At 55.4% G+C, this 27,268-nt stretch overlaps 1 protein-coding gene across 4 annotated transcripts in view; it reads right to left on the bottom strand.

Moving 5' to 3' along the window:
* The window catches only part of RGS3 (regulator of G protein signaling 3), an 85,390-nt gene that overhangs the window by 42,600 nt on the left and 15,522 nt on the right, over positions 1–27,268 (bottom strand). For 3 of the 4 annotated variants that reach the window (XM_039720128.1, XM_039720129.1, XM_039720127.1), the window contains exons 3-16: positions 25,660–25,710; positions 24,545–24,603; positions 23,813–23,907; positions 22,920–22,988; positions 22,192–22,252; positions 20,497–20,587; positions 19,826–19,893; positions 15,334–15,415; positions 14,550–14,655; positions 13,444–13,777; positions 13,033–13,072; positions 9,735–9,922; positions 8,035–8,118; positions 777–888 (exon numbers count right to left, since the gene is read on the bottom strand). In XM_039720128.1, the coding sequence (XP_039576062.1) occupies positions 777–888; positions 8,035–8,118; positions 9,735–9,922; positions 13,033–13,072; positions 13,444–13,777; positions 14,550–14,655; positions 15,334–15,415; positions 19,826–19,893; positions 20,497–20,587; positions 22,192–22,252; positions 22,920–22,988; positions 23,813–23,907; positions 24,545–24,603; positions 25,660–25,710 (1,440 nt within the window). Of the gene's footprint in view, positions 1–776; positions 889–8,034; positions 8,119–9,734; positions 9,923–13,032; positions 13,073–13,443; positions 13,778–14,549; positions 14,656–15,333; positions 15,416–18,153; positions 18,363–19,825; positions 19,894–20,496; positions 20,588–22,191; positions 22,253–22,919; positions 22,989–23,812; positions 23,908–24,544; positions 24,604–25,659; positions 25,711–27,268 lie in introns of those variants that run through there. The other variant, XM_039720130.1, reaches the window with a different exon arrangement.

Consider the following 27,268-nt stretch of genomic DNA (forward strand, 5'->3'; position numbering starts at 1 on the left):
ACATAAAACAAGCCCATATCCAAAAAGCAACCAGACCACACAAGGAACAAGGTGAAACTGGGCCCAGGGCCAAGAAGTGGCTCCACCATAGCAAATAGGATGTGGTAGAGCAATTCCCTTATTCATCTTTAGACCATGAGAAGTTAAAGGAGTCTTTTGTACAGCCTGAAATAACCCATTTCCAGTCACCCCTGCCCTAGAAGCCCTCCCTGAGCCCTCAGCTGGACACAAAAGGTGCTAGCCAAGGTGCAGGGTGAGGGCAAGGTCCCCAGCCCTGCTCTGAGGGTTTGCTCTTTCCTCCCCAGGGGGGTGAGCAGGGGGGTGGATGTGAGCAACAGGGAAACCGTGGGCAGCTGAAGAGAGAAGTAGCAAAGCAAAACAGCAAAGTAAAGGTCATTAGAGCTTGGCCAGCCACGCTTGGAGGCAATCTCTGAACTCCCTTGAGGCATCATGGGGGAAACTTCAAGGCTTCAGTTCCCTTTCCCAGCCTTGGTCAGTCCCTGCTGTGACAGTGTGACACCACCCAGGGAATGCCAGCCCAGATCCTCAGACATGCACCCAGAAAGGGCCTGGGTGCTCCTGAGGTGTCCCAGGAGATGGAGCTGCCAGGTAAATGCAGGGACAGCAGGGGTGGTGCTGGCAAGGAAGGATGACCTGGAAGCATTGGTTGGTGACACTGGAAGCAACAGGACAGTGGGGTGCTGCTGGCCAGAAACCTTTGCTGCTAGCAGCCAGAAACCTCCCAAATGCCTCCAATTGCTGCTGCAGACACTCACCCTCCTGGAGCTTGACACTGTGCAGGTACAGAGGGTTCCTCAGCACGTTGCAGCGCCCGGGCTCGTCCTCCTTGGTGAAGAGCAGCAGGTCGGAGTAGACAAAGAGAGTCACCTGGAAGCACAGGAGAAGCTATAGGGAGCTCATCTCTTGGCACCCAGACTGTCCTGGAAATGTCCTCTGCCCTGGGGAGAGGCAGCAGCCTCACCAGGGAGCCCAGACAGCCCTTGCCAAGGGGCTGCTGGCTGCTGCACCCAGCGAGCTGCGGATGAGGCTCCCCTCACCCGGCAGCCGCTTCCTGAGCCTTGTGGAGTCCTGTGACAGGAGGGATAAACCTGCCTGGCAGTTCCACGCCACACAAACACACCCTCTCTGCTCCCTCCTGTCACTTCCCACTGACACCAGTTACAAATCACAGCAGGAGGAGGGAATAAATTGCCAACTAATCCCAGCACGCTGCAGAAGTTGCAGCCTGAAAGCAAATCTGATCACTCTGATCACCCTCACGGAGGAGCTCCTCCCTGTTCTCAGTGAGAAAGTAAAATTTGGTTTTCACAAGGGCAGGACCCACAGAGAGCAGCTGCAGGGGACAAACCTGACACCTCAAACCACAGTGGGGGTGGACAGGAAGCACCAGCTGAGTGTCTCCCAGAGCTGTGCTCCAGCAGTGCCTCAGGTGTCCCAGGGGCTGGGGGCTCCTCCAGGCCAGTGGGAAAAGTCTTGCCTGAGGTTCCCAGTCCAATCAGTTCAGATTAATGGGACCTTTAAACTAAGAGTGGGTTTCTCCACTGCACTGGAGATCCTGGACCCGAAGCCCCCCAGGAATGAGAAGCTTGGTGCCACAGCTGAGGTGTGAACCTGTCCTGGCCTCCAGGAGCTGGGGCACACAGAAAGCCTCAAAGATCACAGAATCATGGAATCACAGAATGTCCTGAGCTGGAAGGGACCATCAGGATCACCCAGCCCAGCCCCTGTCCCTGCCCAGACCCCCCAGCAACCCCACCCTGGGCACCCCTGGCAGCCCAAAGGCTCCTGGAGCTCTGGCAGCCTCGGGGCCGTGCCCATTCCCTGGGGAGCCTGGGCAGTGCCAGCACCCTCGGGGGGAAGAGCCTTGCCCTGAGCTCCAGCCTGAGCTGCCCTGGCCCAGCCCCAGCCGTGCCCTGGGGGCTATCCCTGGTCACCAGAGGTGGCAGGGAGCAGCTGCAAGGTGGCAATGGCACAGTGGCACAGTGGCACAGCAGGTGCCGCAGGTGCTCAGGGTGAGGGCCTTGGGGTGCCCCCCAAAACCTCCCATGGCAAAGGGAAAGCTTTGCAACACTGAGCCACAGCAAGGAAGGCTTTGTGGTCTTTTAGCAATGCTTTTGGAAAAGGAGACAACACCCAGAGTCCCAGAGGGGTGGGAGGGAGCACGGGGAGGTGACTCTGCTCCCACAGGGACCAAGTCCCAGCTGACAGCACAGTTTGTGCCTGTGGCTGATGGACACATCCTGAGGAGGACAAGCTGAGTAACAGTTGTCACAAGCTGGGGAGTCTCACATCAGGGAAGAGCATCTGGCACCAAATCCAAAACCAAGTCCTTGCCACAAGATTTCTCCTTGTAGTGCAAGTTCATTTTTGTGGGATTCTCAGTAAGTACAAAGCTGCTGGTGGAGCTTTAATTGACAATGAAACCAGGGAGGGGATGTTCTTCTCTGTGTTATTTGGAAAATCCCTTCCTCTGCTCTCAACACTCTGCTGGCCTTGTGCCCACATCCACCCTCTTCGTTCCTTCTGATCTTGTTGGTAAGACAAGGAGTAACCAGGTAGAAACTGCACTGCAACCTTCATCCCATGCCCACCTTGTGCCAAAGGTGTGCCACTTTCTGGGACATGTCTGGTGCCATCTCAGGTCCCTCAACCCCAAAGAAGAGATGCTGAAGGGATTTTGGGAATAGTAACCCAAAGTGAAGGAGATAAAAGCATGATCAGCTAATAGTCACACAGAAATGGAGGAAAGAAACTGAAAACCTACTACTTGTGGAAATTTAAAGGGTAGAAAAAAGATTGGGAGCAGCAGGAAAATCACTCCTAAAGCAATCAAGTTTCAATAGGGGATCTTGGAAATGGAATTACATGGCTAAGAATTTACAGGTAGCATTGAGCTTTTACAGGAAGATGGGATGGATTGTATTCAATTGTAGAAGGTAAAAGCACATCCAGTGCAGGTTCTGTAGGAGCATCTCTGTCAGATGCTGCTTCCAGGGAGACACTTGATCTGAAAGCAGTCGATAGAGGTGCCTCTGCTCCTCCAGGCTGTTGGCAGGAAAAACAAAAGTGTCCCTTCCACCTGTAGGGACAGGGGCAGGGACAGGGACAGGGGCAGGGCAGGGACAGAGGCAGGGGCAGGGGCAGGGGCAGAGGCAGGGACAGAGGCAGGGACAGGGACAGAGGCAGGGGCAGGAGCAGGGGCAGGAGCAGGAGCAGGAGCAGGAGCAGGAGCAGGAGCAGGAGCAGGAGCAGGAGCAGGAGCAGGAGCAGGAGCAGGAGCAGGAGCAGGAGCAGGAGCAGGAGCAGGAGCAGGAGCAGGAGCAGGAGCAGGAGCAGGAGCAGGAGCAGGAGCAGGAGCAGGAGCAGGAGCAGGAGCAGGAGCAGGAGCAGGAGCAGGAGCAGGAGCAGGAGCAGGAGCAGGAGCAGGAGCAGGAGCAGGAGCAGGAGCAGGAGCAGGAGCAGGAGCAGGAGCAGGAGCAGGAGCAGGAGCAGGAGCAGGAGCAGGAGCAGGAGCAGGAGCAGGAGCAGGAGCAGGAGCAGGAGCAGGAGCAGGAGCAGGAGCAGGAGCAGGAGCAGGAGCAGGAGCAGGAGCAGGAGCAGGAGCAGGAGCAGGAGCAGGAGCAGGAGCAGGAGCAGGAGCAGGAGCAGGAGCAGGAGCAGGAGCAGGAGCAGGAGCAGGAGCAGGAGCAGGAGCAGGAGCAGGAGCAGGAGCAGGAGCAGGAGCAGGAGCAGGAGCAGGAGCAGGAGCAGGAGCAGGAGCAGGAGCAGGAGCAGGAGCAGGAGCAGGAGCAGGAGCAGGAGCAGGAGCAGGAGCAGGAGCAGGAGCAGGAGCAGGAGCAGGAGCAGGAGCAGGAGCAGGAGCAGGAGCAGGAGCAGGAGCAGGAGCAGGAGCAGGAGCAGGAGCAGGAGCAGGAGCAGGAGCAGGAGCAGGAGCAGGAGCAGGAGCAGGAGCAGGAGCAGGAGCAGGAGCAGGAGCAGGAGCAGGAGCAGGAGCAGGAGCAGGAGCAGGAGCAGGGGCAGGAGCAGGAGCAGGGGCAGGGGCAGGGGCAGGGGCAGGGACAGGAGTAGAGGCAGGGCCAGGGGCAGGGGCAGGGGCAGGAGCAGACAAGCACTGCGGGGTCTGGAGCTCTGGCAGACCTGGAGGTTGGAGCTGGACACATCCCCCACCTGAGAGCTGAGGAGGGGACTCAGGGACGACCCCAGGGCAGCAGGGATAAGGGGAGACTGGAGGAGTAACGTGGAGCTCTGCCCTGGGCTGCCATCCCACGCTGACAGGCGGTGACCTGTCTGTAACAGCCCTTGGCAAACAGATCTACCCTGAAAAACCACAGGGCTCCTGGAAGCCAGGAGCAAACAAACAAACACAACTGTCTGGGCTCACCCAGGCAAGTCACAGAATTCACCAGTTGCTCCTTGTAGGGTCAAAGTAGCTTTGGGTATTTAGCAGAAGTGATTTCCTACCCCACAGTCAGAAATCCAAGAGCTGCCAGGACAGAAGGACTCTCAAGACAGACATGGCACCCTGGGTTATTGCTGGAGTGACTGAGGCCACATGGCCACTGTCACATGGACCTTTTAGGGGGCTCTGAACAGATTTTACAGGGGGGAAAACTTGTTCATAGAGGCTGACCCTGAATGTCTCCACACTGCTCATCTGGGTGTGCTCTGCACCACAAACAGCAAATCCTCTTCTGCTGAGGGACCTGAGCAGGCCATAAGTGGCAAAGCACTGGCACAGGAGACAGGGACATGTTTAAAGAGGGAAATCAGGAGAAACTGAAAGTCAAGAGGGAAGGTAGGAGCAATGGGCCAGTGTGCTGCCCTGGGACTGCCCCTGAGCCCTGCCCTGGGCAGGAGTGAGACAATATCACACCTTGGGAAGAAAAATGTGGCAACAAAATCACCGTGAAAAGGTGCCCAGAAATGCAGCCTTGAAGAGAGGAAGAGGAGAAAGCCTCCTGCTCTACAGAGAGGAGCACAAGCCCAGCCAAGCCCATCCATGAGGCTGCAGGACTCCGAAGGCCCATCCTGACCTGCAGGCCCTGCCAGAGGGGCAGAAAGGAGGGGTGAGGAGGGCACAGCATGGCCCAGGCTGAGCAGACACCGCAGGGCTCTGGGAGGCCTCCAGTCCATTGGAGATGGATGGACAAGGCCAAAGGGCAGGTGGGACACCCCGTGTGCCATCGGCCGCTGGCTCCCCTGGCACTCCACGGGCTGGAGGGATTTCAGGAGGCCATAAAAGTGGGAATTGCAGCAAAGTCTAGACAGGATGTGATTAAGGCCTGAATAAGGATTGCCCCAGAGGTAAGGTCAGGGAAAGGACAGACCCTGGCAAGCCTCCAGAGAGATAGGTTGACTCCTTCAGGAGATGGGAGAGAGTTTGCTCAGGGACAAGGGTGCAGTGCCTGATGTGGAAACTGCCACAGGGAAAAGCATCTGGGGGTTTGGGAGAAAAAGAAAGGAGCAGGACCTGCAGCTCCAGCCCCTGCACCCAGGCCCTCCTCTCTTGAGCCTCTCAGGTAAAGCAGATTAATAACACACACAGAACAGTCCTGCAAAGCACAGGAGCCCAGCTTGAGAGAGGCTGAGTGGGAAGAGCAGTGGGAAAACAGAAAACCTCATGCAGCAAGGAAGAAAGGACTGGTTGGACACAAGACAGCCTCTGCCCAGGCACCAGAGAAGGCAGAGAGGGAAAGAACTCAAGTCCAGCAAAGAGAGGAGCCAGAGCCCTCCTGCACCAGGGGAAGGAAGCTCTGTGGTGTCCAGGCTGTTTTAGGTCTTGCTGGCTGCAGAGGTTTAGGTTCTCTCCCCTCACAGCTCAGCAGGACCAAAGCAGAGCCTGGCACTCCAGAGAGACCTTCACGGGCTCCTTGAAGCTCCACAAAGGCTTCCATGGCTGTGCCACACACTCAGACATGAGACAGCCTTCCCAAGGGCCACAGTGACACCCAGCACTGCCCTCTCCACTGTCACTGCCAGCATGGGCTCAGCACCATGGGCTGTTTCCCCTCAGCTCCTCTCATTTCTCACCCCACTGCCTCAGCCCCTCCTGCCCACCCCTGTGCCAGCTCACCCAGACAGCACAGCCCCAGGGCACCACATTCCCCAGCACTGCCTCACATTCCTGGCCTGCATCCTGCCCTTTCCTGGCACCAGCTCCAGCTGGGAACTCTCTCCCAGCTCCAGGCTCATCCCAGGAGCATCTTAAGCAGAGTCCTTTCCCTGAGACACTTCCCTCCTGACCCTGCCCACAGGACCCCACTTGTCCTGGGGTTCTTCATCACCCCCACGTGCACAAATATCCCACCCAGGCTGCAAACAGCATTAGTTATCCATAAATATTCCACGTTTGGCTGTTACTCCAAATATCTGAGTCTGACCTGAAGGCAGGTACCTCCAGCCCAGGCAGGAGGAGCTCCCTGACTTCAGCTGCACCCCCAAGCCATCCAGCACAGCTGTGCCACACAACCAGCAGTGTTTCATTCCCACAGGGTTTCATCCCTGCAGGTGCCCAGAAGACCCTGAGCAGCACAGGACAGGAGGACAAACAGGGAAAGGGGTTAATTAAAAGTTAGTGCCAAGTTTTCTAATCAGTTGTGGAATTTGTCATGTATTTTCATGTACTTTTTGGCAGAAAAAAAGGGAAAAGTTATTCAAGTCAAAGCAAGGGATGAATTACACAATGAAAACCAGAAAGAGAGAGGAGTCACTTAGCACAACCTTCTACTGTTTTGTACTGGCCAGTGGTGGGAAGTGGCTCTGGCCTTCTGCTGCTGGCCACCCAGAAACTTAAACTAGTGAAGGAGAACTTCCTCTACAGATCTGTGAAGATGAGGCATTGTTCACTCCTACTGAATTCAACCCCAAATTACTCTGTGAGATCCTCTGAAATTACCCCAGAAGAAATGGCTCTGGTTAGCAGTGCATGAGTGGGCTCTGCCTCTCTCCCAAATTCCAAGGCTTTGCAGACTTTGCAGCTGGATGCAAGAGAAGCCAGCAGCAAATGTGATCAACACATCCAAACCCTGCCAGTTTGGATGGTAAGAGTTGTCTCATCCCCAGGCTGCCAAAGTCCTGTTGTGTCCCCAGAGCTCCAACAGCTCTTCAACAGCAGAATGGCAGAAAAGTTGAAGTAAGAAGAGCAAGAGGAATTTGGACAGAACATGTGAGCTGTTTCAGGAACTGAAATTCTGAGAACATCTGCAGCAAGTTCTCTGTCTGGTTCAGGTTCTAGTGGATTCTCCTTCCCTAGAGATGCTGCAAAGCCATGTGGACACAATCCTGAGTGACTTCAGGGGATCCCTGAGCAAGGGGATGGGACTGGATGACCTCCAGTGGTGCCTTTCAGCCTGAACCATTCTGTGCTTCTCTAACCTGGCACAAAATATCCTCAAACCCCCTCCTCCCGAGTCTGCTGGGCTGTCACTGAAGTGCATTTGCCACCCACAGTTTCCTCTCTGTAAGCCCAAAGGCAACAGGAACAACAGTTGATTTCTAGCACAGAAGAGTTTTGATATTTACTTTATCCCACAATAAAATGTCTAGAAGTCTTTCCAAATATCATATAATCACTGCACAATTAAACATTTCCCTTCTCAAGGTAATGAGGTGTCCCTTCCAGTCCCTTCTCAAAGTCCCCTCCAGTGCCTAAAGGGGCTCCAGGAGAGCTGGAGACAAGGACAAGGGTGTGGAATGCCAGGACAAGGGGGAATGGCTTCCCAAAGGGTTAGGTGAGATACTTGGAAGGAATTCCTGGCTGTGAGGATGGGCAGGCCCTGGCACAGGGTGCCCAGAGCAGCTGTGGCTGCCCCTGGATCCCTGGCAGTGCCCAAGGCCAGGCTGGGCAGGGCTGGGAGCAGCCTGGGACAGTGGGAGGTGTCCCTGCCATGGGATGGGACTGGATGAGCTAAGGTCCCTTCCAGCCCAAAGCATGGTGATTCTACAATTCAATCCCCTATGTAAGACAGCAGAGGAGCAGGTTTGGAGAGCTCAGACAATGTGGAAGAGTTTTACCTGTGTAGTCCTGTTCCTGCTCTCGTGAAGGAGCAGCTCCTCCGACAGCAGCAGAGTCCGGGCTGGGTTGCAAAGATCCAGGGGCTACATTTGGATGGGAAGAAAGAAAAAAGGAAACAAAAGAAACAGTCAAACCTTCCAGTGGCAGCGTGGTTAGTGAGATACACTTTCCACCCACTAAACCCACTTTGTCTTCACTTTGAGCTGTTACTCACTCGGGGAGAAGCCACCCCGCACTGTGCTCAGAAGGACACAAAGTCTGCAGTCCAGCCAGAGGAGAAAACAAAGCCTGCACTCACACCTCCAGCAGCCCCAGCTGTGAAAAGGCAGCAGCCCTTGCCTCTGATGGGGGCTGCTCTGCACCGGGGGTGGTTATGGGTGTTTGTCAGCAGGAAGCACAACCACAGTGCTGGCACGTCAGGCTCCCACGTCCCTCAGGCACCAGCATTTGTACCTGATGGCGTGCATCACTCTCAAAGCAAATTTTAAGAATTCCTGTCTCTTCCTGTACCACACCAGCTCCCCAGTCAGTGCTGGAGAATTGACAGGTTCACGTGTCCTGAGTGCACAAAAACCCTGGGGCACCCTTGGGAGCAGCACAGTGGGAACAGGAGGGGATCTGCACAGGGCCCTGCAGGTGTGACAGTGCAGAGAGAAAAAGCAGCTCCTCTCTGCTGTGGCAGATTCGAAGTGGCAAATTCCCAGGCACAATCCAGGGTGAGATTTGGGAGTAAGGAGGCAGAAAGTGCCAGTTGTGCTCCTACCGAAACAAGCTGAGGGCTCAGCCAGGTGCCATCAGGGGGAAGGAGGTGGCCAAACACTGTCCCCAGCTCCAGCCAGCCCACACTGGCCTCAGGCAGCCCACAGCTCAGGCTGGAGTGACAGGGAATGTGGGCCATGGTTTCAGCCCAGAGGAAGCCACCAGGCTGAGCTGAGGTGACAATGCCACTGCCACTGGCACAGGAGCACAAAGGGCTCCCCGTGGGCTCAGAAAGGAAGGGATCCATCAGCAATGTACTTAAATACATGGAGCAGATGAGATTTTTGGGGTTCTGGCCATATGAAGGACAAAATGAAGGACATGGAGGGAGTTAGAGCTACTAACAACAAATTCAGGGCTGCTGTCTAAAAACAGCTCATGGACCTGCAGAGGCAGAACATTCCCTGTCAAACTATTACTGCTCTGAATCCTTGTCCTCTGCTCATCCTCTGCTCTGGGACAGCTGGGGAGGAACTTTAGATGAGGGATGGAGGGACAGGACACAGGGAATGGCTTCCCACTGCCAGAGGACAGGGTTGGATGAGATACTGGGGAGAAATCCTTCCCTGTGAGGATGATGAGGCCCTGGCCCTGGCTGCCTAAATATTAGTGTGACACCAGCTAAACTAAAACCCTTTGCACACACTGAGCACAAAGAACCATCAAGAAGAACCACACTGAGCTGCAGCTCCAAAGTTAGCTCTGAAGCCCAAAAGCTGGGACACCTCTTCCTGACCCAAGCAAGTAGCAAGGGCCAGATTTGAAAGCTGAAAAGGAGAAAAAAAATCCAACAGAGAATTTCTTGGGCAGGACACAGTTCCCTTTGAGACAGCCCCAGCATGTGCCAAGTCCAGCCAGGGATCCTGCTGGGAAGGAGATCCTGGCATGGATGCCCAGCCTGGGCACTGAGCACACCCCAGCCCCCAGGGGCTGCACTGACCTGCACAAAGATGGGGAACACCAGCACTTTGGGGGCCAGGGTCACGTAGGTGCCGTAGGAGTGGGGGATGTGAGGCCTCACTATGGTGCAGTTCTGGTAGTTCCCATAGCTCTTCATGGTCTGCACAGTCTTCATCAGCCTGGATTTCCTCCCAGAGCCCGTGTGGGATTTCCCTTTAGAGCCATTCCCTGGATGCACAGAGGAGGCAGAAGGAAACTCAGAATGAGGAGGGAGCTCCAGCTGTGCCCACTGCAGCTCAGCCCTGCTCTCCCAGGCTGGAGAAGGGTATGGGAATCCTGGGGAGCTGCTGGAGCCAAGAGCTGCAGGGACAGGCATCACTCAGCTACCCAGGAGTCCCAGGGATTCACAAAATAACAGCACTTTCCATTGTTTCTAATGGCAAACAAGACACCCCTGGGTGGTTTTGTTCCAGAGCTGCTTGCTTGGTGGCCTGAGGACTTCAGGGGGTGCCACCAGCAGCACAGACACAGCTGGGAAGGTACAAGCAGACCCCAGGGAGGGCACAGCAAGCTCTGCTTCAGGCCAGCACAACCCACCAGCTCTGCCCTCTGATCTGCCCTCGTGAGGCTCCACCTGCAGTGCTCTGTCCACTCTGGGGTCCCAGCACAGGGAGGACCTGGAGCTGCTGGAGAGATCCAGAGGAGGCCATGGAGCTGCTCCAGGGCTGGAGCCCCTCTGCTCTGGAGCCAGGCTGGCAGAGCTGGGGGTGCTCACCTGGAGAGGAGCAGCTCCAGGGAGAGCTCAGAGCCCCTGCCAGGGTTTAAAGCCCCTGCCAGGGTTTAAACTTCAACATTTCTATCCACACAAGTCCTGCCTGCTCTGGATTCTGGGCATGGAATTAGCAAAGTGCAGGAATGCCATGACATGGGGCAGGGGGTTAATGACAGTTCTCAGAAGATGCTGAGATTGGAGGTGTCAGAGAAAGAGACAGAAGTTACAAACATTCATGGCTGGGATCCATCCCTGCTGCTGCAACAGTGGCTACTCAGACATTGGGTGTATTTATAAAGGATGACCTCACTGTTCATGAGGCTGGCATCACATCATCCTCTGTTTTTCAGCATTACATTCTGGGCTGGAAAGGGCCCAAGCAGCCTGACTGGTTTTCAGTCTGTCCCTCTTCCCTGAAGAGAGTTATCCTCACTCAAAGGAGGGATTACAGGGGCCTTTCTCCTGCACCTTCCCACCCCAGCCCAGACCACGTCCTGCTGGACACCAGCAACCTCTGCTCTGCCCTAAAACTCACAGGCAACACACCCAACAGGAACTGCATGGCTCTGCAACAAAAAATTCACACCTTCAGAAGAAGCTCCACTGAAAAATCAACATATTTCTTTCCTCCCTCCTCCTGTAGCTGATGAAGTGAGCCAGCCTGGGGCTGCAGGCAGAGCTCTCCACTGGGATTGAACATATCCAGGTGAGGAGCTTGAGCATTCTCCTTCTCCCCCACAGGGATGAGCATCACTCCTACAGCTCCCTGGGCACCCCCAGCATCTCTCCTTCCCCTGCTGCAGCCACCCCAGAGCTCCTGTTCCCACCACAGAGCTTTTTGGAGCTCCTGTTCCCACCACAGAGCTTTTTGGAGCTCCTGTTCCCACCACAGAGCCTTTTACCCTCACACTGTAAGGGATGCCCAGAACCTTCCCAGGCAGAAATGAGCCAAAACACTCCTGACCATGGCCCAGGGCAGATAAGGTCTCATCCAAAGCAAACACACAAACCTGCCCAGCATTACATATTCCATTAAGCATTAGGAAATAGCACATTTACTCCCAGATAAAGGCAGCAGAGCCAGCCAGCCTGGGCTGGGAAGCCAGCTCGCTGTTTACTGCTGGCTGGAGCAGCTGCCTTTGCTGGGGGCACCCTCATGACCTAAGAGCTTGTTTCCACCTCTAAGTGCATTAATCCTGACATTTTCCCTTTTCCCTTTTTCCTGGTTGCACTGCCAGATAACATCGAAGCACAAGAGACAGCTCAGCACAGGCCAGATAAGATCTGTCTGGCCTGTTCAGGATTTGCTTTTGCTCTTATCCCTAAATCACCTTCTTTTATCACAGGAAATAATCACCTGCACAGGTCCTGGCACAGAAACACACCCAAATGTCAGCTCCTGCCACTGGGTGGGCAGCTCTGTGCTGCCACACTTCATCCCTGCTCAGGGTAACTGGTACCTCCCTCCCTCTGAACATTAAATAATTAAAAACAAATCCATGAAAACCCAAAATTTGCTACGGGAAGAAGCCATGCCTTTCAACTCTCACCCCAGTGTAAGAACAAGTCCCTGTGGTCCAGCTCATCTTTTCACAGGATCCACAAACAGCAGGAAAGAGCTGCAATTATCCACAGAACAAAACATCCCCTGCAGTGGAGAGTGGAAAATTCTCCTGGCTGCAGAGCTCCAGGGCTGGAGCACCCGAGGCAGGGGGGCCTGGCCCACACTGCTCCCTCCTGCTGCCCAGCACTCCCCATGGCTCTGCCAGCCTCACACCTGGCTTTCCCTGGACACAGCCCCACCTCAGAGACAGCACCAGCTTTCCAGCTGTGCCTTCAGACAGGGAATGCTGAGGGGTTCACACTCCTCCACAGCTCATCCTGAGGGCATCCACAGCCTCCCAGAGCTCCCCAATCCATGAGCAGACAAGGGGTATTTCCACATGGACCTGGATTCCTGCAGTGCCCAGCCCTGCCACCCACCTCAGCCCACTCTTCCCACAAGTCCAGCCATCCCCAGGGAGCTCCAGGCATGCCACACACTCCTGTCACAGCTGTGGTTTGTGCTATGAGTTCATGTTTGAAAGGTTTTTTGAGGAGAGCTGGCCCAGAGACTTTGCAGCAGCCCAGGGCTTGGATATTCCCCAAATGTGGCATAATCTGGCACTGATGTGAGCCACAGCCACTGTCACTCCTGTGGCACTGAAGGAGGCTCAGAGCAGGGATCAGCTCCCCCAGCAGAGCCTCAGGGATGAGGAGAACACACCATGGGACACGTGGGAGCCAGGCTGCTCAGAGCTCTCCCCCTGCCTCTTCTCAGCCTGCCCTGGGAGTCCCCACCAGCAGAGCCCTCTGAGGGCTCCCCAGACCCTCTCACCCCGTGCCCCTCTCCCCTCTGCTTTTGGGTTCAAGCCACAGTGGGAGGAAGATCCCAAAACCCCTGGGCTGCTGCTCCTGCCCTCAAACCCGAGCCTCTGCAGGGCTTGGGACAAGGAGTTGATGGTGGCAGGAAGCCCAGCTGGAGCTGGGTGCTCTGAGCAGCACGGCCAGCACAGGCACAACTCACCCCCAGTGGTGCTGTCCTCTTGGTACACGGGCCTCAGCAGCTGTAAGGGACAGAGGGGACACGGTCACCTGCAGCAGGCCCCAGGTACAGGGACAACAAGCAGCTACAGAGGATAACATGCCAAACTCAGCCAAGCCAGAGCACTTCAGACACGGGAAAATAAAACATTTTTGCAGCAGAAAAGGAGAGCAATGTCCGATAGTGTGGTCTTGTGCAGTGGGAACACTCCCCACATCCTCCCACAACCCTGGGGTGAGCCCTAAGGGAAGGCAACAGGGAAATGTTTTAGGAAAACAGTGAAAGCTCCACCGAGGGACAGAGGTGTGGCTTGTAAAATTGGCAAATATTTAGAGATGATGCTGGATAGGACTGAAGCAGGGGTCAGGAGAGGCTGCAGCCCCCGAGCCCTACCTGGCTGCCGGGGTTCAGAGGGGCCAGGATGATGTAGTTCTGGTCGGCAGCAGAGGGCACCCGGGACAGGGCCGGCAGGGTGTTCTGGCCCCGCTTGCCCAGCTCCGTGTACCTGTCCCAGGTGTGCAGCCCCAGCCCCTCGGTGCCATCGTAGAGGACGTGGCAGCTGCGGCGCTGCTCCGCCTGCGCGGGGCCGCTCTTCTCCCGCTTGTTGGGGGGGCACTGCAGGTCGTAGGTGGATTTGCAGGAGGACCTGCGGGGCATGGCCTCGTGGGCCGGCTTCACCTGAGGCACCAGCCTCCACACCAGGAGGATGATCTCCGTGGGACAGTTCCTGGCAGAGATGGGTGGGGAAATCAGGGCTGGAGCCCCGTGTCCTGCACCGAGCCCTGCAGCCCTTCCTCCCTCCAAAGCCTCTGCCCCTCTCCCGTGCTCCCCAGCCCCTCCATCCTTCCTTCTCCTCTGGGGAATCCTTTCCTGCATTCTCCCTTCTCCTCCAGGGAATCCTATCCTACATCCTTCCTTCTTCTCCAGGGAATCCTATCCTACATCCTTCCTTCTTCTCCAGGGAATCCTATCCTACATCCTTCCTTCTTCTCCAGGGAATCCTATCCTACATCCTTCCTTCTTCTCCAGGGAATCCTATCCTACATCCTTCCTTCTTCTCCAGGGAATCCTATCCTACATCCTTCCTTCTTCTCCAGGGAATCCTTCCCTGAATCCTTCCTTCTCCTCTGGGGAATCCTTTCCTGCATTCTTCCTTCTCCTCCAGGGAATCCTTCCCTGAATCCTTCCTTCTCCTCCAGGGAATCCTTTCCTGCATCCTTCCTTCTCCTCCAGGGAATCCTTCCCTGAATCCTTCCTTCTCCTCTGGGGAATCCTTTCCTGCATTCTTCCTTCTCCTCTGGGGAATCCTTTCCTGCATTCTCCCTTCTCCTCCAGGGAATCCTATCCTACATCCTTCCTTCTTCTCCAGGGAATCCTTTCCCAGTGTCCTGCATCCCTCGGAGCTTTCCCCCTCCCACAGTCACTCAGTGCTCCCACTGCCCTGCCCTGGGCTCCCCCAAAGCACCTCTCCCTGCCCTGGGGTTTTTGGGAGCGCTCACCGGATTTCGTGTGCCAGCTCCACACATTTCCAGTGCTCCACAGGCTGCTCGTTCAGCTGCAGCACCGTGTCGAGTTGCTGCAGCCCGGCCTTCTCTGCTGGGCCACCTGAGAGGGACAAATTCCAGTCACCTGCCAGGCAGGAGGCCAAGTGGGAGGGGGAGAAGAAGCTCTGGAGGTTGGAGACACTCAGAGAGCTCCACATCTTGCACTCCTCACTCCCCCAAATGCCATTTGACACCCACGCCCGAAAATGAAGTGGGGTCAGCCAACCTGAAGCTTCACCTTGCAGCACATCCACACACACAGAGCACCAGAACAGAGCCATCAGGGCTCCCTCAGAGCTACTGCATGAAATTCCCATGTTTCATGGGGTGCAGTGGGGAGCAACAGGGCACACTGGAGGCACCAGTCTATCCCACAGGTCCACAGCAAGAGGATCTGCTCAGGGAAATGAGGATTCCCACCATCCTGCTCCCCTCTGACCTGCTTTCCTCCCAAATGATTTCTGAAGGTCACCCAACCAGACACTTCTCAGGTTGGAGAGGGAAGGGAACAAAATCTCAGCAAATTACTGCAAAACAGTGCCAAAATAGTGACACAGTGCTAACCCAGTGGCCTCTGACCTCATAGGAGGCAACAGAGAATTCTTTTAGTGAAGTTTCTTGGAGGCACCCAGAGTCCTGCAAGGTGTGGGAGCTCCAGAATCACAACCAGCTCTGGGGAGCAAAAAATGAGCCATAATTCATTCAAATCAAGAGGGATGGAAAGGATCCAGTCTCTTACCAGAGTCCACTGCCTGCACACGGACTGGGGCGTCGCAGCAGATGGTGAAGCCAAAGCCATCAGTGCCCCGAGGGATGGTGATCTGCAGGGAGACACCTGTCAGGTGGGACAGCAGCCACTGGGCGTGATGATCCCCCCCCACTCCCACACTGCCCCACAGCCCCTGGAAATGCTGCCTCATGGCATTTGAGAGATGGGGAAGGGCTGTCACTGAGACCCCCATGGGTAATGGGAGGGGAGGGTGCCAAAAGGCAGTGCCAGATGGAGCCAAGGCTCTCTGGAACGCCACAAAAGGAGGGTTTATTTAGCACACACTCTGCTCCCAGCCCTTCCAAGTGTAAGGAAAGGTCTGAGAAGCCATTGGAAAGGAAAACCTGGCAGTCTGGCCCTGACACTGACTTCTCTAAGCAAATCACTTAAACATTTCATTTCCTGTTGGAGAATACAGAAATAGCAGCACTCCCCTGCTCCGGAGGGAGCTGCGAGCTCAGCACGCTCCTGTCCTCCAGACATCTGTGTGCATCACCCCTTCCCTGGGCTCAGTGTGTTTTCCCTCGCTGAGTTTGGAGAGGATTGATGCTGGGTTGATTTAGGCTCATTTTTCCTCCTGATTTGAGGAGCATTGAGCTTATTAATAAAATTATGGTTATTTTTTGATGTTGGCTTCCAGCAGCAGCTCAGCATGACAGATCCTGTAAATACCTGATTAGCCCCCAAGACATTAGTCAAGATGCTTGTTTTACTGACAGAGAAAATTAAAAATCCAGTGTATTATTTTGAGAACAAACAGGCAGAAGGAAGATGAGGAATTCAGCAGAAGTTGCCAAGGAGGTGATATGGTTCCTCACTCCTTTACCACAGGAGGGCAAAGGCAGCGAGATTTCATTTCCCTGAACCTTGTCCCTGTGTGATTGCTCAGCATAAAATCAGACTTCAAAAGAGAAACTGGCTTGCCCTGGCAGGATCAAAACACACATCCAGTCCCATTGCACTGACTATTTTTTCTTTCTGGAGTTTGTTGGTTCCTCAAAGAGGTGGCTCTGCACCTTTGAATGAACCAGGAGCTGGACTCCATGGTCCCTGTGAGTCCCTTCCAGCTCAGGATATTCAGATCCTCCACTTTCCTCTCCAACACCAAGCACTGGCACCTCAGGAGCCAGGCACCATCTCTCCCACCACAGAGACTCCACGGGCACTTCCCAGCCCAAGGTTTTCCCTGTGTCAGGGCTCCCACTCCTCCCTGAGCTGGCTGACCTTGCCCCCCACCTGCCCTGTGCCACTGAAGAGCAGCTTCTCCCGGCTGATGCTCTTCAGCTCCCACCACCACGGCCATCACAGGCAGTCATTGCCCATTTTTTGCCCATTTTTGCTGCCATGCACAGAGCTAAACAACTGTGAGCACCTGCCTGGGCTGCCATGAGTGGGGAGGCTTGATGTACCCAAACTTTGTCAGAAAACGCAGAGGAAACTTTTAAAAATGAGCACCTGCCTGGGCTGCCATGGAGGAGTGGGGAGGCTTGATGTACCCAAACTTTGTCAGAAAACGCAGAGGAAACTTTTAAAATAAAGACTTTAGGAGCTCTAAGAGACAAAGCAGAGTCAGTTGTTATTCAGCCAAGGCAGAGCAGCTTTCGTGCACGAGATGGTCACCACAGCCCTGGCAAGAAGGGAGCACTGGGTTTGGAATTCTGCAGCTTTTGTAATTCCCAGTGTTTGCTGTCCCCCACAGCAGCTTTGGAATAACCTGAACAATGAGCTCAGGAGCACAGGGAGAAGCTGACCCTGAGCTTGGAATCCCAGTCCAAACTACAGAGAGAATATTTCTTTGAAATGCAGGAGACTGGGATCTGCACATGGAAAAGCAGCACCTGGCATTGTGCACAGGGAGAACTGGAACCAGCAGAGCAAGCTACTCCCCAGGAAACAAGTGCTGTTGGCTCCCAAAAACACTAAAATCATTTTAAAAGAGGCAGTAGCAGCCTGCTGTGCTTGCTTCTTCTCTAATAAGGGGGAAATTAAGACAACACCTTGCAGCTTAACACTGTTACTATTAGCATGCTACCAGCAAGTTGTACAGTAAATATATTTTTATATTTACATATATTTCTATATTTTAATAATTTATATATATTTTAAAAGCACCCCTCCCTGCCGATTTCTCCACTGCAGCACCAGGCAGAGACCACCACAGGTGCCCATGTGAAGATGCTTTCCTTCTAGCCTCACTGTAATTTACAAATGGGAACAATATCAAGCTGATGCCTCACAAGCAGCACCCACAGAGTCCATTTGTCAGATTAAGCCCTTTTCTGACCCAGAAATGGGGCAATTGAGAGGCATTTTAAAAACTTTAATTCCATTTTCAGTCTCATGTGAAGGGTGAGACAATACAGATGTTCTAATTCACACCATCACAATCAGAAGCTAACTATTTCCTAATTACAATACACTATAAGCATTTCTTGGCCTATCAGCTTTTTGCCACACCATGATGTAGATGCCTTAAATCCTAAATTACCCCTCATGGGTCCTACTACAATGCATCTTTCATAGTTCTATTTCTCCCAAGCATCTAGCCTTATTTACAAGGCCATCCTTTGAAACTTATTTCTAGCTCCATTTCTCTCTCAACAATGTCTGTCCCATTCCACGGCATTTCTAAGCCAGCATTTCTTACCTCAAAGTTTACACACAGATACACGCTATGTGAGCTTTCTGTCAAGCTTTGGGAATCCTCTACAAATCCATTGCCCACATCCAGCCACAGCAAGAGAGCTGCCCCAGGCTTGCAGCCCCGGGTGGTGCCAGGGGGATACAGACCTGCCGGTACCTCCGCTCCGAGCACACCTTGCAGAGTCCATTGAAGCGGTTCATGGCTGGAGCCCATGAAAACCCCGCGGCTCCCGCGGCGATCCCGGACTCCTCGCAGCCCAAGGAGCCCCAGTCAAACTGGCATGACCGCCCATGGGAACCCAGCTCCCGAGAAGAATGGCAGGAAGCCACCTTTCACCTCCCCGGCCCCTGCGAGCGCTGTATGCCGCTTTACGATAAGCCAGAGGCTTCCTGAAAACCCTCACTGACGAGGAAGGGAGAGAGTTTTATATTAAAATTCCTGTCAACTCTTTAGTATTCCCCAGTCCCAGCTCTGTTGATGTGGCTTTTGTTCCCGTGGCATTCTTGAGGCGCACGGAGCACTTTGTTATTGCGACGTTCTCACAAACACTTGGAGGATGTCTGAGCGGCGTTTCACAGGCACTGGCTGTGAGAGCCTCGCTCCATGAAGGACACGACTCCACGCTCATAAAAAAATCAGAGGTTTGGGTTTATAGAAGCAAAAAAAAAAAAAAAAAGAAAAAGTTTGTTTTTGAAAGCACAGACCCAGAGGATATGCATGTCCCCGTGCTTAGTGCTCATAAAGTCACCAAGGGGGAAGCACCGAGGTCAACTGAGCTGCATCCATGGTGGAATTTGGGAATTAAAGGCCAAGAGGAACTCTGAGCACAGCCAGCAGCAGGAGACCCAGCAAGGCTCTTCTGCCCCACTGCCAGGGTTGGGCAAACTCCTTGGAGATGGGGTTCCAACAGAGAAGAAAACACCTTCCACACTCCTACAGGGGGATGATAAAGGAGGGAGGGCTGGGGGGAACCCGAAATCTAAGTTCTCATGCACAGTAACCACGGTGGCAGGGCCAGGGAGGCCAGGGAGGGAGCTGAGGAGCCTCAGCACTCCCAGGGGAGCTGTGGTGGCAGAGCCATCAGAGCATTGTCCCGGGCAGCCACGCTGCAGGCTGGGGCTGGGGCTGGGGCTGGAAGGAGGAGCAGCCTTCCTTCCCAGCCACCACTGCTCAAGTCAGTGGCGACTGCCGGAGAGGAAGGGAGGAGAGGGGCGCTGGCTTTGTTTGTCTTGCTCAGCCCTGCGCTGTAAAACAAATAACTGCAAATGCAGCTGAGGGAAGCACAGGGCGGAATTCGGCACAGATAAATCACGGGGCCGCCCGAGCCCCGTTTCCGATGCAAACCATGTGTTTGTGTTCCCATTTCCCATCCTTGCCTCTCCTATAAATCACCCAGGCTCCACCATGGGCCTTTCCCTTCCCAGAGCACACGGTCCTGCAAGGAGGAGAGGAGCAGACATGTCCGAGGAGCCACAGAACCAGGCAGGGGCCCACGCTGTGGGGCAGGAGCCTGCCAGCCCCAGCCCCACCATCCCAGGCAGTGCTGGTGCTTTGTCTCGAGTGGGAACACACTGGAAAACAGGAGGTCCCTGGGGCAAGGGGAGGTAGCACCCAAATCACCCCCTCCACCAGTTGGAAGCTGACTGGGGTAACAAACTGCCTGTGACAGCCATGGTGTGACAGGGAGGTGACAGAGCTCCCTCACCTCAGCATCACCCTCACTAACACACTGTCCCTTGGCTCTCTGGAAACCCCTCAGGCAGGCACCCGACCCCACATCTTCCCAGTGCTGATGGGCCACAGCCCTGTCACACCCACCTTCAGCTGCTGCAGGGTCACAGCGTCCTGGCTCTCCTGGGCTGCACCTTGACTTCCTGGCTTGACTTCTGAAATGATTTTTAAAACATTTTTTAAAAAGGAAAAGGCCCCATGAGTGTGACAGCACACCTGACAATGCCACACTGCACATGAGATCTTCACATGGCATGGGCACATCCCCTCCAGGCAGCAGCTCAAGGGTGGCTGCACACCCGAGACAGGCACTGCTGCCCCACCCTGCCCTGTGCCAGCCTCTGCTGCTCCACACCCTGGCAGCACTGTGAGACCAAGGCAGGAGAAAAAGCTCCCCAACATCCAGCCCAGACCCCAGGGCAAAGAGAGCATGGCCACAGCAATGAGCCCCAAGTCTGAGAGGCAGGAGGCAGCATGAGGACAAGCCGAGCAAGAGAGAGAGATGTGGCTGCAGGGCTGGGATCCCCAAAGAGCCCCAGAAGTGAGGCTGAAGGGGAGAGCAGGGACTGCTGAACCAGCCAAAATCCCCACCCCACAAGGTTTTGGGATACCAGTGCCCACAGAGCACCACAGGGCTGAGCAGTGCCTGCAGGGCACAGGGTGCTCTGGGGCTGCTCCACACACAGCTTCAGACACAGCAGTGACTCCTTTTCCAAGCCTTGACAACACCCCTGCGATACTCCCGTGGTGGGACACACCTGTGCTCTGCTTCAGCCTCCTCATGGCCACCTTCAGGTGCTTGGTCCTGCCCAGGTCCTCCCCGAGGAGGTAGTACCAGCCACTGATCTCCTGTGGGGAGGGGAGCAGCTGGGCATCAGGGCAGCTGCTCTGCCCCACTGCAGCCAGCCAGGGCAGCAGCTGCCCCAGCCACAGCCACAGAGGTGCCCAGACCTGCTCACACACACACACACACACACACACACACACACACACACACACACACACACACACACAAACACACACACACACAAACACACACACAAACACACACAAACACACACACACACAGAGTCCTGCTCTCAGCAACAGCTAGAATTCCATCCTCCCTGTAAGAGAGAACGAGCAACACCGAAGCACCAAGATTCCAGGTTTTTACTGAAGCACCAAGGTTCCAGGTTTTTACTGAAGCACCAAGGTTCCAGGTTTTTAGAGGGATATCCAGCAGGATCATGCAGCAGACAGGGGAACAGGACCCCATCTCAGCCTTGCTGAGGCCCTGCACCTCACTTGTCCAAATTTCAGAGGAGGCCTTGCTTTACCCACCTCTCACCCACCTCTCAGGCCACCACCACCAACAGCTCCTTTTTAGTCTCCTGCTATGAAAGCATCCACACCTCAGCAGTGAAACTTTAAAAAATCAAGGAGCATTTGTACAACGCTCACAGGGTGGGATTGTCTGTGCAGGAGTTGGATTTAATGCTCCCTATGGGTCTCTCCAGGATAATCTGTGATTCTGTGAGCTCAGGGGATGTATTAACACTTCCATGAAACCTCTACAGCCTGCCAAGACACTCTGCTGCCCAGGGACAGAACCCCTCCCCACTGGCCACTGGGATGAAGAGTTCCCATGGGATGAAGCATTCCCACGGGATGAAGCATTCCCAGGCTCTGGTGGTCGCTGGGAGCCGCTGGCACGGGAGCCCTGCCCGAGGCAGGCAGAGCAGCTGTACTGACGAGCAGCAGCCAGGCTGGGGCAGCAGCACTGGCAAACCTGCCGCAGCAGGGACAGGGATTCTGGCAGAATTCCTGCAGGAACAGCCAGGAAGACCTCTGTGGCTGCCCTCTGCCCATCAGCACACGGCTGGGAATCAGGCAGACCCCTGCATGTGTCCCACCATCACAGCCCCTCACCCACATCTCAGATGTGACCCGTGCCAGCCTGGCCCCGTGTCCTGTGTCCCCTCCCTGCAAACTGGGCAGGCAGCGTGTGCTGGGGACAGCTCTGTACCCCTCAAGAAGGAAGTGACATTCCCTGTGCCAGGACCCCTCCTCAAACAGCCCCCACCCATCTGCAGCACCCACACCAACCCCAGCCTCACACTGCCCATCCATCCTGGCAATGGGAGGCACCCTCAGTCGCTGCCACTCTGTGCCCCTCAAGAAGGGAGTGACATCCCCTGTGCCAGGACCCCTCCTCAAACAGCCCCCACCCATCTGCAGCACCCACACCAACCCCAGCCTCACACTGCCCATCCATCCTGGCAATGGGAGCAGGGAACTCCCTAGGCACCTTCTCCCTCAGAGGGAAAGCCTGTTTCCATCCACCCACCGAGCCCAGAGAGCCCAGAGAGTAGGCACCTTCTCCCACCTAGGGGAAAGCCTGTTTCCATCCACCCACCGAGCCCAGAGAGCCCTGTCCCAGCCCCACACCCTGCACTGGGACACAGGGCTACCTTGTCCAGGGACAGGAGGGACTTCACACCAAAGCTCATGCAGCCGATCAGTTCACTCTGCCTGCAGGACAAGCAGAGTTCAGGGACTGTCAGCACACGCCTGCTGGAGCACCAGATCCCCCCTGGCACCCCTTTTCAGGGAGGCCCCAACCATCCTGCCCATGCTGGGTGCCAGGCAGTGCCCAGGACGTGCCCCTGGTGTGAGCAGATATGGTGCAAGCACACCTGCAGGGCAAGGAGGAGCTGGGCTGAAGCCCCCTGGTCACCTCCAGCCCACCTGGTGCTGGCAGGAGCTTGGCCAAGGTGGCACTAGCCTGGCTGGCAGCACAGCCTGCAAGGTGCCAGGCCTCTTGGTGCCCTGGCTGCATTGTCCCCAGAGGGAGGGGAGGTCCCAGCCCCACCTGGCTTTGGCCAACAGTGCAGGCACGAGCAGCCACAGGGTTTAAATGCTGGCCCAGATGGTGGCTACCAAGCAGCACTGATGGCAACAGAGTGCCAAGGGCAGGGTTTGCTGCCCATGCTGCTCCCCAGCTCTGGCTGCCCACGAGTGTGACCCCAGCTGGACATCCCTGGCCCAAGGCCTGGAGCAGAGCAGCCTTGAGGTCAGGGCCAACCCTCGGGGCCCAGGGCCCTGGAGGAGCTCTCATGGGGTGACCAGAGCAGGGGCAGAGTCTCTGCCACAACAGCCCCATCTGAAAAGGATCCTCTGACAGCTGGCAGCCCCTTACCTGGAATTCCTCTCTCTGTTCCAGACCGTGACCAGGAGACGCTTCTGCTCATCCTCCTCTTTCACAGGGCTGCAACAAGAGGGCACAGCCCATCAGCCTCCCCAGGAGCACTCAGCAGGGGCTGCCCTCACAGCCAAGGCTCCTCAGCCTCCTCACAGCCAGGTGTTCTCCTCCAGTCTGCACAGAGCACGGCAGCACCTCCCCAAAGAGCAATCTGCTCACTCCTGACAGACAGCTGCGAGGGGATGTGACCTCTCCTGGGCCAGCGTGGGGACACCACTCACGTGGCTTCAGGGGGGAAATAATCTTGCAGGAAGACACATCCAACACCAAAGGGTAAGGGCAAGGAACAAGCCACAGTTCATGCTCTGAAACCACCACCCTGTGCCAAATCCAGCCCTGCATGGGTCAGAGGGCTGGCACAGCCCCTGTCACCAGCAGTGACAAGCTCTACTCACACCAAGTCATGCAGCTCCTTTCCCATGCAGAGACATGCTGGAGCTGTAGGAAACCCTTTTACCTGCCTCAGTCACACTACTGCAGGTGCCAGGTCTAGGAAATGGAGTGTGTTTGTCCAACTCCTGCCCAGCAAGACAGTCTGAGCATGCAGGAGCTGCGCTGCCATGCTGTGTGCTGACCGCTCTGCAGAGCTTTACCCAAAAGTTCAAGGCACTTCAGCTACAAAAACCAGCAGAATAATTGCTGTCACTCCTCATCTCAGCAGCAGAGCTGCTCAGGCGTGCTGAGTGTTTATTAGAGATCACAAAGCAAAAGCAAACAGGGGGTTGTGGCGTGGGGAGGGAGCCCTGGGACAGTGGCACGGGGTTCCCAGTGCTCTGTGTGCCACGGTGCTGAGGGATGGCCCAGAGCTGCCTCTGCCCTGCCATACTCACAACACAAAGTGCTCATGGAACACAGGATTTTTGCTGTCTGGCACTGTCTTCGTCTTTTGCCTGCACTTCCAGTCAGCATCTGGCACAATGGACATCTTTGGGAGGAAAACAAGCAGCGTGTTAACATTCCCAGAGCACATTCCCCAGCTGCCCTGGCAGGACACTGGCACAGGCACTTGTTTGGATAGCTGAGCTCAAAGATCCTGCTGAGCCCGTGCTAACGGTGGTTGGCATCACTCCACCCTTCTGCCTGTCAGGTAATTGCATTTCAAAACCCCTTGGGGCAGGGCAAGGGAGGGAGGGAACAGAGCAGAAAAATCAGGAGTGATGTACACAAGTGTGGCTGGCTGGGGTCTGACCCGCACCCCTCTCAGGGGAGCTGCTTCTGCACTGTGCACATCCCAGCAGGAAACCCACCCTGTGCCAGCAAACATCCCCACCAGGCTTTGGGCACCCTCTGGGATGTTCTTAAAAGGAATGGTTGGCACAGCCCTCAGCAAGGTCCTGTCCTCCCCTTTCCTACTTCATCCAGACACTGCCAACAAAACCCATGAGCTGTCCAGCGCTGGGCAAGAGCCCAGCCAGCTCCCTGCATGCTGGGGATGCTCTTCCAGAGCAGGATGGAGAAGGAAGTGAAAGGGAAAAACAGTGCACAGCAAGCTTCGAGGGCCAGCCACAAAATTCTCCCCAAAAAGCACAAAGCTCCCTGAGCAAAGCCCTGGGAGGACCCACCTTCACATAGGAGTCGCACGCACGGCACTCTGCTCCCATCAGACCTTTTGCTTCCATGACTGGAAAGGAAATGAAATGGTCACATCCCAAAGCAGCAGGGAGGGCATCTCCCTACCCCACACTGCTCTGCTCCACAGGCTGATCCCTCCTTGTGGGGCAGAGCCCCCTCAGACAGGGGCAGGGCTTGATGGTACTTTCCCCTTAACCCACCCGTGCTATAAATGCAGCCTGGGCTGAGGTGGTGGCAGAGCAGTTCAGCATCTGGGTGGCACAAATTGCATTCCCTCTGCCTGACCTCCCCCAGCCCTGCTCTCCCTCCCCTGGAGCCAAACAGATCCTCCAGTGAAACATCAACAGCCCATCCTGACACTGCCCTGGCATTGCCCTGGCACTGCCCTGGCACTGACACTGCTCTGGCACTGCCCTGGCACTGACACTGCTCTGGCACTGCCCAGAGCTGCTCAGCCTCGCTGCCTCAGCCCCCTTGCCGGGACCCTGCAGGTGCCTAGGGCAAGGGGTGTGCCAGGATGGGCCAGGATGTGCCAGAGATGTGCAAAGGACGTGCCAGGATGTGCTGGGGATGTGCCAGGGGTGTGCCAGGACAAGACCCCACCACTCACACCCAGCTCACAGTGGGGCTGATCCAGATGGAGGGATTTGGGGTAAAGCCTGTGCCAGACCCTCAGACAGGTGTTTCCCAAAAAAAGATTGTTCTGACACTCCCACTGGCCTCTCTGCTAATCACCATCCAAACATTTTCATTGAAGAAATACTGCTGGTGTTAAAAACTGCAGCATTTGGAGGCAACAGGAGAGTTTGGAAATCCTGGCAAATATGGCAAAAGGGTTTTGGCAGAGCCAAAGCATTTCAGACTTTCCTTTCCAAATTGGATTTGCATTTTTCTCTTCATATAGAATAAAAGAAAAGTAATTTATACACATGGGTGCAGACACATGAAGGTCTCTGGAAATTTCAGTTTGGTCTCTTAATCAAAGAGCTCCCAGTTGTGCACTGCACCACAGAGTTGCTCCCAACAGGACCGAGAAGGAGGAGCATGCAAGTGCTGTCCCCAGCAGCCCAGAGGCTCATTTGGGATGCCCCAGGGACACACTCACCGTGCAGCACCAGCGTCCGGCCCCGCACCTCGATGGACAGCTTCAGCTGGCCTGGGACAGGAGGGGACAGGACAGGACAGGCTGAAGGACAGGCTGGAGGACTCAGCCACCCCACAGCTGCAAGGCTCACACAGGGCCAGACACATCCTGCCTTCCCCCCAGGCAAACATCCCTGTGCAGGAGGGGAGGTCAGTGCAGGAGAGCCAAGGTGTGCCCTGCTGGTGAGGGCACAGCCCCCAGGGCAGCACCCCTGCTCTGCCAGCCTGCTCACACCCATTCCCTCACTTTGCCATGCACTAGCAGCTCTGCATCAGCTCAAAAGTCCCCCCACGAGGCTCAGACTGACAGAAGACTCAGCCCATGGTGTTGGTCAGGGTGGGGTGTGATGGTTACGGGGTGCAGGGTGAGCTGCCTCCCCTGTGGGTGTCCTCCCAAAAAGTTCCCCAGGAGCTGAGCCTGCCAGCCTCAATGGGATGTGCAGATTTTAATGGCAGTGAGGGGTCTCTAATCATGTAACTGTTCTGGATTGACCCAAATAAAACATTTCACCCCTGGAGAAGCCAAGAACTGAAACCATCATTGCTATGATGTTTCTCTTAGCCCAAAGCAAAGATCCCATTTTCACTTCTTCCCCAGTTTACAAAACACAGCAAACAAGTGAGTAAACATCATTTACAGGCAATTAAACATAAAGTACAGACACATAAACATCTTGCAAGTTAAAACCCAACACTTCATTTTGCCAAAGACACGCCCAAGGGTTTGGGCTTGCTTGGGAGGGGATATCTGATGGGATTGTTTAACCTGAAACAATTCAGAGAACACATATTTCACTCAAAAAAAATAAGGTCCAACCTCTGAGCAGCTCACGTGTGCATGCACATGTGGAAATGGCGTGTGTGTGCATTAGCACAAGTGCAAGGTGAGAGAGCAAAGGCAGGAGCTGGGGGGTGAGGCAGGACAGCTCCAACACTGGTTTGCAGCAGAGAGAACGCTGTCCCCAGCGTCATCCTCCCCCTCCAGGCTTCAGGCACAAGGCTGGAAGCCCTCTGCCATCTGCAGACCTCTGGGGCTGTGGGAACCCTCTGGGGACAGCTCTGTGCCCCTCAAGAAGGGAGTGACATCCCCTGTGCCAGGACCCCTCCTCAAACTCTGCCTTTTTGGGAGAAACCCAAACTGGCCATAGTAGGGTTTGGGAATTGAGGTGCTCTCCCCTCTGTGAGGAACAGAGGACATTTCCCTCTTAGTGCATTTGCTCCTGAGTGTCTCCCAAGCACATGAGGGGACAAATCACCTCCCCCAGCACGCTCCAGCCCCTGCCTCCCTGCTCAGGCCTGGGAGGCACTCACTGGCTTGTGTAGGGCCAGGATCAGAGAGGGAAGCTGCTCTGGGAAGAAGGATCCAGCTGGAGCTGGTGGCAGGGATGTGCTGTGCCAAGCTCTGTGCTCAGACAGGGCTGGAGATGAGCAGAGCAGTGACCTGTGCCACACCTGGGTGGGCAGGAACACAACCCCTGTCCAGGCAGGCTCATGGGCTGGATTCCCACCTCAATCCAAGTGCAGAGGGTCAGAGAAACCTTTTCCCCTGGATTTATCTCCTGATACATCAA

This window comes from Passer montanus, unplaced genomic scaffold (assembly GCF_014805655.1).
Source record: "Passer montanus isolate IOZ18808 unplaced genomic scaffold, ASM1480565v1 scaffold43, whole genome shotgun sequence".
Taxonomy (NCBI): domain Eukaryota; kingdom Metazoa; phylum Chordata; class Aves; order Passeriformes; family Passeridae; genus Passer; species Passer montanus.